The 18,054-nt window shown below is 47.2% G+C and overlaps 1 protein-coding gene across 5 annotated transcripts in view; it reads right to left on the bottom strand.

The window, feature by feature from the left end:
- NACC2 (NACC family member 2) overlaps positions 1-18,054 on the bottom strand; it is a 334,865-nt gene that overhangs the window by 84,529 nt on the left and 232,282 nt on the right. For 2 of the 5 annotated variants that reach the window (XM_063935834.1, XM_063935835.1), the window contains one exon: positions 362-1,289. In XM_063935834.1, coding sequence (XP_063791904.1) covers positions 362-1,226 — 865 coding nt within the window. In that variant the 5' untranslated portion in view covers positions 1,227-1,289. Of the gene's footprint in view, positions 1-361; positions 1,290-15,984; positions 16,080-17,160; positions 17,868-18,054 lie in introns of those variants that run through there. The other 3 variants (XM_063935832.1, XM_063935833.1, XM_063935836.1) reach the window with 3 other exon arrangements.

Genomic DNA, 18,054 nt, shown 5'->3' with positions numbered 1-18,054 from the left:
TTCCCCTCCTCACATCATGTCACTGCCCCTGTCACATGCAGCCCTGTCCTCACTGACACATCACTCATCTCCTGATATACTCTGTGCTGCTGGGGACCCTGCTCCTCCCACTATATAAGTCTCAGGCTGTGGCTTCCTGCTGCCTCCATTCCCCTCCTCACATCATGTCACTGCCCCTGTCACATGCAGCCCTGTCCTCACTGACACATCACTCATCTCCTGATATACTCTGTGCTGCTGGGTACACTGCTCCTCCCACTATATAACTCTCAGTCTGTGGCTTCCTGCTGCCCCGTGGCACAACCATGACCACACTAGGGAGCAGGAGTAATGAAGGACATAAGGGCAGAGGGCGGGGTACCTGTGTAGCCGCCGGTGGATTTGATGTACATCTGGCCGTAGTGGTCCTCCACCATGGTGTCATAGGCCTCATCATCCTCCTCGTCTTCCTCATTGTGGTAGGACGTGGGGCTGTCAGTGGTTGGTATACTGCTGGCGCCGGGGCTTGTGCGCTCCCCTTGGGAATACGGCACTTGTTGTACGCTGGGGAACAGCGCAGCTAGGCTAGACATGCCGTAGTAAGAGACTCGGGGGTGTTTTGGTGCTGCAGCGACAGAAGCGGCCCCACCGGCATTGTCTCTGTTCTGCGCCTCCATCGCCCTCTTGCCTGGCAAATTGGGCACAGCGATGGGCTGAACTTCCAGACTTTCGTTCTTCACTCGGGTCAACAGCGGGATGGGCATAGAAGGGGACATGACGTAGGGCGCCGCGGCGGCCGGCGCCTGGTTGCAGGGGCTCTGTGGCTCCGAACCCGTCTCTTCGATCATAGTAGTCTGAGAGTCACAGTGGGGCGAGCTCACCTTGAACATCAAGTCTGTCCCTCGCTCCACAATGTGCTGGATCTGCAGGAAGCCGGCCGTGTACATCACCACCAGCTGCTCGCTGGCCGCCATGGTCAGCTTTCCAGTGTAGCAAAATGAAAGGATTTGCTGGAAGCACGCCGGGGGGACCGTGGCCGGCAGCTCAAACGCGCTCTTACTGTTCCCGCTGAACAAGTCTCTAAAGTACAGGCTGCTGGCCGCCAGCACCGCGCGGTGCGCCTTGAACGACTGCCCCTTCACCACTATGGAGACATCGCAGTAAAGTCCCATCAGCCGTTGCTCATTCAGGCAGCCCAGGACGGTGTTCCCAAAGTTGGGGATCTCGATGTGTAACATCTGTGACATGGCTGGGCGCTTGCTACAGGTTCTTTAGGCATTCAATAAAGTCGTCTCTGGGAGGGGTCACATCTGGGGAAAGGGAGAAACAAAACATCATGCAGTATTAACCCTTCAGTACGGGTAATGCTCGCTACTGCGCTACAGATTGGGAATGCGCACCTTTGTATACTGTAGGTAGGAGAGAAAGCACACAGACACAACAGTACACTACCACATGGAATGAGCATTGCACTGTACAGGAGATAATCTGGTCCTTATTTTATATACTGTATTCAGACTGATTACGGTGTAACGAGCCCATTCATTGGCTGTCGACACTAAAGGTTTTTATGTCTATAAGAGTTCTATAGTTCTACATACAACACACGTGACTGAACACAAGTGTTACAGGGGCATTACAACAAATAGGCAGCACAGGACAGTACAGAATGAGAGGAGGAACAGTACAGAATGAGAGGAATGAGGGAACAGTACAGAATGAGAGGGAAGTACAGAATGAGAGGAATGAGGGGACAGTACAGAATGAGAGGAAAGTACAGAATGAGAGGACAGTACAGAATGAGCGGACAGTACAGAATGAGAGGAAAGTACAGAATGAGAGGACAGTACAGAATGAGCGGACAGTACAGAATGAGCGGACAGTACAGAATAAGAGGACAGTACAGAATGAGAGGATAGTACAGAATGAGATGAATGAGGGGACAGTACAGAATGAGAGGAAAGTACAGAATGAGAGGACAGTACAGAATGAGCGGACAGTACAGAATGAGAGGAAAGTACAGAATGAGAGGACAGTACAGAATGAGCGGACAGTACAGAATGAGCGGACAGTACAGAATAAGAGGACAGTACAGAATGAGAGGATAGTACAGAATGAGATGAATGAGGGGACAGTACAGAATGAGAGGAAAGTACAGAATGAGAGGACAGAACAGAATGAGCGGACAGTACAGAATAAGAGGACAGTACAGAATGAGAGGATAGTACAGAATGAGATGAATGAGGGGACAGTACAGAATGAGAGGAATGAGGGAACAGTACAGAATGAGAGGAATGAGGGAACAGTACAGAATGAGAGGGAAGTACAGAATGAGAGGAATGAGGGGACAGTACAGAATGAGAGGAAAGTACAGAATGAGAGGACAGTACAGAATGAGCGGACAGTACAGAATGAGAGGATAGTACAGAATGAGAGGATAGTACAGAATGAGATGAATGAGGGGACAGTACAGAATGAGAGGAATGAGGGAACAGTACAGAATGAGGGGAATGAGGGAACAGTACAGAATGAGAGGAATGAGGGAACAGTACAGAATGAGAGGAATGAGGGAACAGTACAGAATGAAAGGAATGAGGGAACAGTACAGAATGAGAGGAATGAGGGAACAGTACAGAATGAGAGGAATGATGGCACAGTACAGAATGAGAGGACAGTACAGAATGAGAGGAATGAGGGAACAGTACAGAATGAGAGGGAAGTACAGAATGAGAGGAATGAGGGGACAGTACAGAATGAGAGGACAGTGCAGAAAGAGAGGACAGTACAGAATGAGAGGAATAAGGGAACAGTACAGAATGAGAGGAAAGTACAGAATGAGATGAATGAGGGGACAGTACAGAATGAGAGGAATGAGGGAACAGTGCAGAAAGAGAGGACAGTACAGAATGAGGAGACAGTACAGAATGAGAGGAGAGAGGAATGAGGGAACAGTACAGAATGAGAGGAAAGTACAGAATGAGCGGACAGTACAGAATGAGAGGACAGTACAGAATGAGAGGGAAGTACAGAATGAGAGGAATGAGGGGACAGTACAGAATGAGAGGACAGTGCAGAAAGAGAGGACAGTACAGAATGAGAGGAATGAGGGAACAGTGCAGAAAGAGAGGACAGTACAGAATGAGGGGACAGTACAGAATGAGAGGAGAGAGGAATGAGGGAACAGTACAGAATGAGAGGAAAGTACAGAATGAGCGGACAGTACAGAATGAGAGGAAAGTACAGAATGAGAGGAAAGTACAGAATGAGAGGACAGTACAGAATGAGAGGATAGTACAGAATGAGAAGACAGTACAGAATAAGAGGGCAGTACAGAATGAGAGGACAGTGCAGAATGAGAGGACAGTACAGAATGAGAGGACAGTACAGAATGAGAGGAATGAGGTGACAGTACAGGATGAGAGGACAATGCAGAATGAGAGGAATGAGGGAACAGTACAGAATGAGAGGAAAGTACAGAATGAGAGGACCAGACAGAATGAGAGGATAGTGCGGCATGAGGGGACAGTACAGAATGAGAGGACAGTACAGAAAGAGAGGAATGAGGTGACAGTACAGGATGAGAGGACAATGCAGAATGAAAGGAATGTACAGAATTAGAGGAAAGTACAAAATGAGAGGACAGGACAGAATGAGAGGAAAGTACAGAATGAGAGGATAGTACAGAATGAGAGGACAGGACAGAATGAGAGGACAGGACAGAATGAGAGAACAGTACAGAATGAGAGGAATGAGGGAACAGTACAGAATGAGAGGACAGGACAGAATGAGAGGATAATGCAGAATGAGAGAACAGGACAGAATGAGAGGATAGTACAGAATGAGAGGACAGTACAGAATGAGAGGAATGATGGAACAGTACAGAATGAGAGAACAGTACAGAATGAGAGGACAGTACATAATGAAAGGACAGTGCAGAATAAGGTGACAGTACTGAATGAGAGGACAGTGCAGAATGTAAGGACAGTGCAGAATGAGGTGACAGAGTGGAATGAGGTGGCAGTACAGAATGAGAGGACAGTGCAGAATGAGGTGACCGTACAAAATAAGGGGACAGTGCAGAATGAGGGGACAGTACAGAATTGGGAGACAGTACACAATGAGAGGACAGTACAGAATGAGGGGACTGTACAGAATGAGAGGACAGTGCAGAATGAGAAGACAGTACAGGATGAGGGTACAGTACAGAATGAAAGGACAGAACAGAAAGAGAGAACAATACAGAATGAGAGGACAGTACAGGATGAGAGGACAGTACAGAATGAGAGGACAGTGCAGAATGAGGGGACAGTGCAGAATGAGGGGACAGTGCACAATGAGAGGACAGTACAGAATGAGGGGACAGTACAGAATGAGAGGACAGTGCAGAATGAGAGGACTGTGCAGAATGAGAGGACAGTACAGAATGAGAGGACAGTGCAGAATGAGAGGACAGTGCAGAATGAGAGGACAGCACAGAATGAGAAGACAGTACAGAATGAGGGGACAGTGCAGAATGAGGGGACTGTACAGAATGAGAGGACAGTGCAGAATGAGGGGACAGTGCAGAATGAGGTGACCGTACAGAATAAGGGGACAGTGCAGAATGAGGGGACTGTACAGAATGAGGGGACAGTGCAGAATGAGGTGGCCGTACAGAATAAGGGGACAGTACAGAATGAGAGGACAGTACAGAATGAGAGGACAGTGCAGAATGAGGGGACTGTACAGAATGAGAGGACAGTACAGAATGAAAGGACAGAACAGAAAGAGAGAACAATACAGAATGAGGGGAGAGTACAGGATGAGAGGACAGGGCAGAATGAGAGGAATGAGGGAACAGTACAGCATGAGGGGACAGGACAGAATGAGATGACAGTGCAGAATGAGGAGACAGTACAGAATGAGAGGACAGTACAGAATGAGAGGACAGTACAGGATGAGGGGACAGTAGAGAATGAGGGTACAGTACAGAATGAGAGGACAGTACAGAATGAGAGGACAGTACAGAATAAGAGGGCAGTGCAGAATGAGGAGACAGTACAGAATGAGGGGACAGTACAGAATGAGGGGACAGTGCAGAATGAGGGGACAGTACAGAATGAGAGGACAGGACAGAATGAGGACAGGACAGGATGAGAAGACAGGACAGAATGAGGGGACAGGACAGAATGAGGACAGGACAGGATTAGGGGACAGGACAGGATGAGGGTACAGTACAGAATGAGAGGACAGGACAGGATGCGAGGACAGGACAGAATGAGAGGACAGGGTGAGAGGAAAGGACAGGATGAGAGGACAGTACAGAATGAGAGGACAGGGTGAGAGGACAGGATGAGAGGACAGTACAGAATGAGAGGACAGTACAGGATGAGGGTACAGTACAGGATGAGGGTACAGTACAGAATGAGGGTACAGTACAGAATGAGAGGACAGTACAGGATGAGAGGACAGTACAGGATTAGGGTACAGTACAGGATGAGAGGACAGTACAGGATGAGGGTACAGTACAGAATGAGGGTACAGTACAGAATGAGAGGACAGTACAGAATGAGGGTACAGTAGAGGATGAGAGGACAGTACAGAATGAGGGTACAGTACCGAATGAGAGGACAGTACAGAATGAGAGGACAGTACAGGATGAGAGGACAGTACAGAATGAGGAGACAGTACAGAATGAGAGGACAGGACAGGATGAGAGGACAGTACAGGATGAGGGTACAGTACAGGATGAGAGGACAGTACAGAATGAGAGGACAGGACAGGATGAGAGGACAGGACAGAATGAGAGGACAAGACAGGATGAGAGGACAGAAGAGAATGAGAGGACAGGACAGGATGAGGGTACAGTACCGAATGAGAGGACAGTACAGAATGAGAGGACAAGACAGGATGAGAGGACAGAAGAGAATGAGAGGACAGGACAGGATGAGAGGACAGTACAGAATGAGAGGACAGTACAGAATGAGAGGACAGGACAGGATGAGAGGACAGTACAGGATGAGAGGACAGTACAGGATGAGGGTACAGTACAGGATGAGGGTACAGTACAGAATGAGGGTACAGTACAGGATTAGGGTACAGTACAGAATGAGAGGACAGTACAGAATGAGAGGTCAGTACAGAATGAGAGGACAGTACAGAATGAGAGGACAGTACAGGATGAGAGGACGGTACAGAATGAAGGTACAGTACAGAATGAGAGGACAGTACAGGATGAGGGTACAGTACAGAATGAGGGTACAGTACAGGATTAGGGTACAGTACAGGATGAGGGTACAGTACAGGATGAGGGTACAGTACAGGATGAGAGGACAGTACAGAATTAGGGTACAGTACAGAATGAGAGGACAGTACAGGATGAGAGGACAGTACAGAATTAGGGTACAGTACAGAATGAGAGGACAGTACAGAATGAGAGGACAGTACAGGATGAGGGTACAGTACAGGATGAGGGTACAGTACAGAATGAGGGTACAGTACAGGATGAGGGTACAGTACAGAATGAGAGGACAGTGCAGAATGAGGGTACAGTACAGGATGAGGGGACAGTACAGGATGAGAGGACAGTACAGAATGAGAGGACAGTACAGAATGAGAGGACAAGACAGGATGAGAGGACAGTACAGAATGAGAGGACAAGACAGGATGAGAGGACAGAAGAGAATGAGAGGACAGGACAGGATGAGGGTACAGTACCGAATGAGAGGACAGTACAGAATGAGGGTACAGTACAGGATGAGAGGACAGTACAGAATGAGAGGACAGTACAGAATGAGAGGACAGGACAGGATGAGAGGACAAGACAGGATGAGAGGACAGAAGAGAATGAGAGGAGAGGACAGGACAGGATGAGGGGACAAGACAGGATGAGAGGACAGAAGAGAATGAGAGGACAGTACAGGATGAGAGGACAGTACAGAATGAGAGGACAGTACAGAATGAGAGGCCAGTACAGAATGAGAGGACAGGATGAGAGGACAAGACAGGATGAGAGGACAGAAGAGAATGAGAGGACAGTACAGGGTGAGAGGACAGTACAGAATGAGAGGACAGTACAGGATGAGGGTACAGTACAGAATGAGGGTACAGTACAGGATGAGGGTACAGTACAGGATGAGGGTACAGTACAGGATGAGAGGACAGTACAGAATTAGGGTACAGTACAGAATGAGAGGACAGTACAGAATGAGAGGACAGTACAGGATGAGAGGACAGTACAGAATTAGGGTACAGTACAGAATGAGAGGACAGTACAGAATGAGAGGACAGTACAGGATGAGAGGACAGTACAGAATGAGGGTACAGTACAGGATGAGAGGACAGTACAGAATGAGAGGACAGGACAGGATGAGAGGACAGTACAGAATGAGAGGACAAGACAGGATGAGAGGACAGGACAGGATGAGGGTACAGTACAGAATGAGAGGACAGTACAGAATGAGGGTACAGTACAGGATGAGAGGACAGTACAGAATGAGAGGACAGGACAGGATGAGAGGACAAGACAGGATGAGAGGACAGAAGAGAATGAGAGGACAGGACAGGATGAGAGGACAAGACAGGATGAGGGTACAGTACAGGATGAGAGGACAGTACAGAATGAGAGGACAGTACAGAATGAGAGGACAGTACAGAATGAGGGTACAGTACAGGATGAGAGGACAGTACAGAATGAGAGGACAGTACAGAATGAGAGGACAGTACAGAATGAGGGTACAGTACAGGATGAGAGGACAGTACAGAATGAGAGGACAGTACATAATGAGAGGACAGTACAGGATGATTGGACAGGACAGGATGAGGGTACAGTACCGAATGAGAGGACGGGACAGAATGAAGGTACAGTACAGGATGAGGGTACAGTACAGAATGAGAGGACAGTACAGAATGAGGGTACAGTACAGGATGAGGGTACAGTACAGAATGAGGGTACAGTACAGGATGAGGGTACAGTACAGAATGAGAGGACAGTGCAGAATGAGGGTACAGTACAGGATGAGGGGACAGTACAGGATGAGAGGACAGTACAGAATGAGAGGACAGTACAGAATGAGAGGACAAGACAGGATGAGAGGACAGTACAGAATGAGAGGACAAGACAGGATGAGAGGACAGAAGAGAATGAGAGGACAGGACAGGATGAGGGTACAGTACCGAATGAGAGGACAGTACAGAATGAGGGTACAGTACAGGATGAGAGGACAGTACAGAATGAGAGGACAGGACAGGATGAGAGGACAAGACAGGATGAGAGGACAGAAGAGAATGAGAGGAGAGGACAGGACAGGATGAGGGGACAAGACAGGATGAGAGGACAGAAGAGAATGAGAGGACAGTACAGGATGAGAGGACAGTACAGAATGAGAGGACAGTACAGAATGAGAGGCCAGTACAGAATGAGAGGACAGGATGAGAGGACAAGACAGGATGAGAGGACAGAAGAGAATGAGAGGACAGTACAGGGTGAGAGGACAGTACAGAATGAGAGGACAGGACAGGATGAGAGGACAAGACAGGATGAGAGGACAGAAGAGAATGAGAGGACAGGACAGGATGAGGGTACAGTACCGAATGAGAGGACGGTACAGAATGAAGGTACAGTACAGGATGAGGGTACAGTACAGAATGAGAGGACAGTACAGGATTAGGGTACAGTACAGAATGAGAGGACAGAAGAGGATGAGAGGACAGAAGAGAATGAGAGGACAGGACAGGATGAGGGTACAGTACATGATGAGGGTACAGTACAGGATGAGAGGACAGTACAGAATGAGAGGACAGTACAGAATGAGAGGCCAGTACAGAATGAGAGGACAGGATGAGAGGACAAGACAGGATGAGAGGACAGAAGAGAATGAGAGGACAGTACAGGGTGAGAGGACAGTACAGAATGAGAGGACAGGACAGGATGAGAGGACAGAAGAGAATGAGAGGACAGGACAGGATGAGGGTACAGTACAGGATGAGGGTACAGTACAGAATGAGAGGACAGTACAGAATGAGAGGACAGGACAGGATGAGAGGACAGAAGAGAATGAGAGGACGGTACAGAATGAAGGTACAGTACAGGATGAGGGTACAGTACAGAATGAGAGGACAGTACAGAATGAGAGGACAGTACAGAATGAGAGGACAGGGTGAGAGGACAGGACAGGATGAGAGGACAGGACAGGATGAGAGGACAGTACAGAATGAGAGGACAGTACAGAATGAGAGGACAGGGTGAGAGGACAGGACAGGATGAGAGGACAGGACAGGATGAGAGGACAGTACAGAATGAGAGGACAGTACAGAATGAGAGGACAGGGTGAGAGGACAGGACAGGATGAGAGGACAGGACAGGATGAGAGGACAGTACAGGATGAGGGTACAGTACAGGATTAGGGTACAGTACAGAATGAGAGGACAGTACATAACGAGGGTACAGTACATGATGAGGGTACAGTACAGAATGAGGGTACAGTACAGAATGAGGGTACAGTACAGGATGAGGGTACAGTACAGAATGAGAGGACGGTACAGGATGAGGGTACAGTACAGGATGAGAGGACAGTACAGAATGAGGGTACAGTACAGGATTAGGGTACAGTACAGGATTAGGGTACAGTACAGAATGAGGGAACAGTACAGGATGAGGGTACAGTACAGGATGAGGGTACAGTACAGAATGAAGGTGCAGTACAGGACTGAGTAGATGAGGGGTCGGCTGAAGCTTAGCAGAAGCTGATAGGATCTTCAGTAGGAGAGAAAGTATCACCAGCATTGCTACTAGACGTACGGGACGTGGAGCAGATGGAGGATTATTATGTGTGCTGGCAGAGAGCTCAGCCGAATGCCCAAGTTCACAGGAAAAGGCTGTAAATGGCTCTGCCTCGTTATTGCGCCTCACACATGCAATATGTTGTGGCTCTGCAGCGTATGTTCACACTCATCACTGACTCATCGCCAGCGGGGAATGAGAGGAGCATGGTGGGGAGTCAGGACATCCCTCTCCTGCTCTCCGTCCTCAGGGTGTCAGAGGAGGGAGACATTCTCTCCTTACAGCTGCCGTCTTCCCCTCACATTGAAATATATTATTTTCAACTTCAAAAAAATGTAAAAAATAAATAAAATGACAGTATTACGTAGATTGTAAGCTCTTGCTCAACATGCTTCTTCTGTTTTCGTACATTATGGCTGAACTGTGGTGTGAATTCAATTAGTCGCAAGTTTGTGAGATTGAGTTTGTTTCCTGAAACTCCTATATATGGCACAAATGTGCGCACCGGAGAAATGCGAGAATCAAGTAGAAAATGCTGATTCATGGTACCTGTAGCAACCTGGGAGACGTGCATTGTGGGGAACCCATCCTGGGATATCAGTGCCATATAAACTGTTACTGGCCATAAGAAAAGTGCAGGAGTTTATTAAATGCTGTCACATGGATGATCGTTGTACCTTCTATCAATGGTGGAAAAATTATAGCCAGCCAGTGTTTTCCTGCAAATTAACCCTAACCCTACTACTAACTAACCTTAATACACTATCTAACCCTAACCCTAATACACTAACTAACCCTAACCCAACTACACTAACCCTAACCCTACTACACTAACCCTAATACACTAACTAACCCTAATACACTATCTAACCCTAATACACTAACTAACCCTAATACATTAACTAACCCTAATACAATATCCAACCCCTAATACAATAACTAACTCTAACCCAACTACACTAACTAACCCTAATACATTAACTAACCCTAATACACTAACTAACCCTAATACACTAACTAACTCTAACCCAACTACACTAACTAACCCTAATACATTAACTAACCCTAATACACTATCTAACCCTAATACACTAACTAACCCTAATACACTAACTAACTCTAACCCAACTACACTAACTAACCCTAATACACTAACTAACCCTAACCCTAATACACTAACTAACCCTAACCCAACTACACTAACTAACCCTAACCCAACTACACTAACTAACCCTAATACACTAACTAACCCTAACCCAACTACACTAACACTAACCCAACTACACTAACTAACCCTAACACACTAACCCTTACCCTAACTAATCCTTACTCAACTACACTAACTAACCCTAACCCAAGTACACTAACACTAACTAACCCTAACCCAACTACACTAACTAATCCTAACCTAACTACACAAACTAACCCTAACCCTAACACACTAACTAACCCTAACCCAAACACACTAACTAACCCTAATACACTAACTAACCCTAGTACACTAACTAATCCTTACCCAACTACACTAACTAACCCTAATACATTAACCCTAAAACACTAACTCTACTAAACTAACTAACCCTAATACACTAACACATCATTTACACCTTCACGTACCTATCCCACATCATTTACACCTCCACGTACCTGTCCCACATCATCTACACCTCCACGTACCTGTCCCGCATCATTTACACCTCCACGTACCTGTCCCACATCATTTACACCTCCACGTACGTGTCCCACATCATTTACACCTCCACGTACCTGTCCCACATTATTTACACCTCCACATACCTGTCTCGCGTCATTTACACCTCCACGTACCTGACCCCCATCATTTACACCTCTACATACCTGTCCCCCATCATTTACACCTCCACGTACCTGTCTTGCATCATTTACACCTCCACCTACCTCTCCCGCATCATTTACACCTCCACGTACCTGTCCCACATCATTTACACCTCCACATACCTGTCCCACATCATTTACACCTCCACCTACCTGTCCCGCATCATTTACACCTCTACATACCTGTCCCCCATCATTTACACCTCTACGTACCTGTCCCACATCATTTAAACCTCACCATACCTGTCCCACATCATTTACACCTCCACGTACCTGTCCCACATCATTCACACCTCCACGTACCTGTCCCCCATCATTTACACCTCTACATACCTGTCCCACATCATTTACACCTCCACGTACCTGTCCCACATCATTTATACCTCACCATACCTGTCCCACACCATTTATACCTCTACATACCTGTCCCACATCATTTACACCTCACCATACCAGTCCCACATCATTTACACCTCCACGTACCTGTCCCACACCATTTACACCTCCACGTACCTGTCCCACATCATTTACACCTCCACGTACCTGTCCCGCATCATTTACACCTCCACGTACCTGTCCCGCATCATTTACACCTCCACGTACCTGTCCCACATCATTTACACCTCCACGTACCTGTCCCACATCATTTACACCTCCACATACCTGTCTCGCATCATTTACACCTCCACGTACCTGTCCCACATTATTTACACCTCCACGTATCTGTCCCACATCATTTACACCTCCACGTACCTGTCCCACATCATTTACACCTCTAGGTACCTGTCCCACATCATTTACACCTCCACCTACCTGTCCCGCATCATTTACACTTCCACGTACCTGTCCTACATAATTTACACCTCCACGTACCTGTCCCACATCATTTACACCTCCACGTACCTGTCCCACATCATTTACACCTCCACGTACCTATCCCACATCATTTACACCTCTATCTACCTGTCTCACATCATTTACACCTCCACGTACCTATCCCACATCATTTACACCTCACCTTACCTGTCCCACATCACTTACACCTCCACGTACCTGTCCCACATCATTTACACCTCCACCTACCTGTCCCACATCATTTATACCTCCACATACCTGTCCCACATCATTTACACCTCCATGTACCTGTCCCCCATCATTTACACCTCCACGTACCTATCCCACATCATTTACACCTCTATCTACCTGTCTCACATCATTTACACCTCCACGTACCTATCCCACATCATTTACACCTCCACGTACCTATCCCACATCATTTACACCTCTATCTACCTGTCTCACATCATTTACACCTCCACGTACCTGTCCCACATCATTTACACCTCCACGTACCTATCCCACATCATTTACACCTCTATCTACCTGTCTCACATCATTTACACCTCCACGTACCTATCCCACATCATTTACACCTCACCTTACCTGTCCCACATCACTTACACCTCCACGTACCTGTCCCACATCATTTACACCTCCACCTACCTGTCCCACATCATTTATACCTCCACGTACCTGTCCCACATCATTTACACCTCCACCTACCTGTCCCGCATCATTTACACCTCTACTTACCTGTCCCACATCATTTACACCTGCACGTACCTGTTCCTCATCATTTACACCTCCACGTACCTGTCCCACATAATTTACACCTCTACGTACCTGTCTCACATCATTTACACCTCCACGTACCTGTCCCACATCATTTACACCTGTACACACCTGTCCCACATCATTTACACCTCCACGAACCTGTCCTGCATCATTTACACCTCACCTTACCTGTCCCACATCATTTACACCTCTATATACCTGTCCTGCATCATTTACACCTCCACCTACCTGTCCCACATCATTTACACCTCCACCTACCTGTCCCACATCATTTACACCTCCACCTACCTGTCCCCCATCATTTACACCTGTACACACCTGTCCCACATCATTTACACCTCACCTTACCTGTCCCACATAATTTACACCTCTATATACCTGTCCTGCATCATTTACACCTACCTGTCCCACATCATTTACACCTCCACCTACCTGTCCCACATCATTTACACCTCCACCTACCTGTCCCCCATCATTTACACCTGTACACACCTGTCCCGCATCATTTACACCTGTACACACCTGTCCCACATCATGTAATCCATTATCATCCATAGCTTAGATATGGATAGCACATGAAATCTGCGTTTGCTGGACTTAGCTGGCAATGCATTGACCCCTGTGTGCTGTAGTGTAAATACAATGTTGTACATAGAAGTTTTCCAAGAACGGTTGTAGAACGACTCAGATGGAGTGGAGTTTATTGTAGTAATTCCTCTGCTACAATACTTTGTGACGTATGTTTCTCTCAGTGTATACAACCCCACAAAGTGCTTTCCATTTATCACAGGTACAGCGATATTCCACAGTATACCAACATCTGCTGTGTACATAAGAACAAGCTACTACTCTGTGTTATCAGCCATTTCTGTCTATATACACAAACACACGCCGCATATGTAATATATATTATATACACACATAAACACACACATATATAATATATATCTATATATACACACATATATAATATATATCTATATATACACACACATATAATATATATCTATATACACACACATATAATATATATCTATATATACACACACATATAATATATATCTATATATACACACACACACATATAATATATATCTATATATACAAACACACGCCGCATATGTAATATATATTATATACACACACATATATAATATATATCTATGTATACACACATATATAATATATATCTATATACACACACACATATAATATATATCTATATACACACACACACACACACACACACACACACACACACACACACACACACACACACACACACACACACATATATATAATATACACACACATATATATATACAGGGTTGAGTATCCCTTATACAAAATTCAAAATAACACATTATATCTATATAATATATCTATATATACACATAATATATAATATATATGTCATTATCTCAGTAGAGGACCCAAAAATTATTATATGGATTATGAATTTTGGATAAGGGATACTCAACATGTATAATATATACACACATATACACACACACACACACACACACACACACACACATATTATACATATATATATATATATATATATATACACACACACACACACACACACACACATATATAATATATATACACATAGAATAAATATATGTGTGTGTGTGTGTGTGTGTGTGTGTGTGTGTGTGTGTGTGTGTGTGTGTGTGTGTGTGTGAATTAACTAAAAATAAATAAATATATATATCTATACATGTGTGTGTGTTAGTAAATTATATATTAGTATATATTCGTAGTTATTGTAACAATTGTTTAGCAGATAACACTGAACCATCTGTATACAACCATAACACAGAGGGACATTGTAGGACCTGGATAACAATAGTCCACACCCAGACCATCAGAGTAACGCTACAGCGCAGAGGTCCCGGGCGCGCTCCTCAGGGCACCCAGCGCTCCAGGTTTTAGGTATAGCCATGCTTGGCTACAGGTGACTTAATGAGCATGCCAGTCTATTTGCTGTAACCATGTGTGCTGAGACATGGATATACCTACAACCTGGACTGCTGGGGTGCCTCTGCCATAGGGTAATACATCCAGCCGTTACTGCAATCTCCCCATAGACTATAACAACTTATAATAGGGACACTTACTTCTCTATAGGAACAATCCAGAAACAACCAAGTGCCCTACAGGAGGCACCACACGTTAGGAAGAGGCACTGAGTGCCACTCACCTCCCTGCAGGGTCACTCAGGCACCCAAACACTAAGGAGGGATGGTGACTTCGGTGCCAGTGGCCACATACAGTGCACCTGGGTCAGTGTTCCCTGGGGAGAAAGCCGGAATATCTGCCCCACGCTGGGGACCTCTGGTCTGACGCTGGAACGGTACTTGCCCCCTCCGGGCACACCTACCCCTCTCTATGGCGGATGTTAGGAGTCTCACCACTTACCCCTGCCCATAGGTGAGCCGCCATCCAGCCAGGTGTACAGGGAAGACATCAGGCGCATGAGGGGGAATTACAGAAAGGAAATAAAGCATTTAGCATAAGGGCCCTTATCTCCCCATCTCGTACGCTGCGTAAAACCCTTTATGGCTCCTGTTGGCATGTCCATAAACATTTTCACGAGGCGTAAACTTCTGATTTACAGGCCAGGGGAGGCAACGAGCAGCCGCGCTGGAGAGTGGGGTGTACAAGGGGTTAATGATCTACTCCAGCAACGCAACAAACAAACGGACAATGGACGTGACAGCAAAAGTTCTCACGCTGCCCGTACTTACATGTCGCAGATTATCGCCACCAGACGCACGTTACAGGAACCTCCGAAATTCCCAACAACAAATCGGCCGGGCTATGAGGTGCCTGGGGTGTAAACATGTCCGGAGAGGTGCCAGGACAAGGGGGGTGGGGGGGGCAATGCCATCATACAACCCGCCGGACCCTGCTGAGTGCGTGGATTTAGGTGGCACCGCCGTCGTGGAAATGATCTGAGTGGGCATTACAGAGCATGCTGCAGTGCGAACAGAGGAGTGTAAATTTTTAATACCCGGCGGGGAGGGTGGAGGCTGCACCTCCGTACTTCCACGGGGAGACTCCTGCGATCTCCGCTCCGTGAAAGATTGGAAAAGGAATAAGAAAAGAGGAGAGTTGACAAAAGTGCAAGGATGCCGTTTCAAGTCAGACACGAGCCCATTAATGAACCCCCCCCCCCCCTCCAGTGTCTGGATCTGAGGCTCTGCAGCTCACAGAGAACCTTTAATATCTTCCAGTGAAACAGCTCCAGACAGCAGCAGGCTATGTCAGGACAATGGCCCCGGCTCTGCTGCATCACACGGGGGGAAGTCAGCAGTACAGTGCCACTCTGTCAGACCATGGGGCATTCCCCGCATGCCAGCCCCCAGTGCCTGCCGGGCACAGCCCCCACCAACCTCAGTATCATATCCCTATGATTTACACAGGTTCTGTGGCTGGCTAAACTCTAGCCTGAATTCCTCCTGGTTCTAGCCAGCCACAGAACCTGTGTAAATAATAGGTGTCCCAGATTAAAGGGATGTTATGGTCACCCTAAATTTCCATGCCAACGACGGCAGAGTTTGTGGACAAGCTGGGATCAGTGATCGCCAGACAGGGGGTAAGAGCTCAAATATCCCTGAGACCCCCTCCAAGGAGAGAATCAAACTATTGCGTCTACAGGGTAAATGTACCGACACAAATCAATCAACGTGGACGTTGTGTTTCAGGGTGTAAATCCCACATGTAATAACAGAGGAATCTGCCGTGTGTGCGGCTCCGAGCCTGGGAGAAGTAGACGGTGAGACAGAATAGAGACGCACACAGACAGGCTGAGGGGGGGGGGGGTTCTGTCCCATTTCTCCCGTCTGCAGGATAAACACACTCACAGATAACCAGTGCCGGCAACTTCCACCGTGCCGCCTGCCCGGCAGCCGTCAACCTACCTTAAAAAATCCCGAACGGGTCCCAAGTATCCAGACGCCACCGGAGGGGAAGAGACGGTCCTTCCGCGTCCCACTTTCAGCCCCTTTTCCTGGCTAAGTCAAATAAAGCGCCGCGGGCGGGGGGAGAGAGAGAGACAGAATACAGATCAGCGTCAGGAGAACCTCTGTTTTTCTATCTCAAGGTTTTAGCAAGTCAAAAAGAAAAAAGCCCAGAAGAAAAGGAGAGCCGTCCAGAGCGGTGCATAGCATGTGAATGAATGGGCCGGATGCAGATTACCATTCAGCCCGCTCCCCGCAGTGAATAGACTCCTTTCATTAGAGAGCGGGAGTAAATGCCAGTTCTGGGCTGAGGAAGATCGCTGCCAGAATAATGCTCTCAGTGTTGGTACAAGACAGACTTGTGATGAGTCACTGCAATGCACACAAAGATGGCAGGATTGCTGTACTGTGTGCTGGAGGTGGCACAGCAGCTACTGCTGCATGGACGCTGCCTCCTCTGCCATCCAGTCCACAGTGTCAAAGCATTTCAACTATTCCAAACAGTCTGCAGAGCTGGCACAGAGGGTGGGCCAGGGCGGGGAGGAGGCATCAGCGCCGGTAGCTGGAGAAAGTCCAGGACTTGGTCTTCCAGTGTGCTGCCACCCCCCTATTCCCCATACTTTCAGGAGTGGGAGTTTGTGTTAGGATGTGTCGCCCCTACAGCCTGACATCTGGTCTGCAGCCGGATCCCAGACACAAGGGGAAAGCTGGGGAGGGTTATCTGCAATAACAATGTATAGGAGGGAGGGAGGCGGCAGTCCTCTGTTATTTCCTGCACACCAGCTCAGGGTAATACCTGGGCTCTTACTGATGGGGAGAGGCGGCCACAGGGGCCAGTGCCAGCTCCGACACTTC

The sequence above is a fragment of the Pseudophryne corroboree genome, chromosome 8, assembly GCF_028390025.1.
Source record: "Pseudophryne corroboree isolate aPseCor3 chromosome 8, aPseCor3.hap2, whole genome shotgun sequence".
NCBI classification, from domain to species: Eukaryota; Metazoa; Chordata; class Amphibia; order Anura; family Myobatrachidae; genus Pseudophryne; species Pseudophryne corroboree.
The sequence above is the reverse complement of the archived record's forward strand: the minus strand, read 5'-3'. Positions and strand labels throughout refer to the sequence as shown.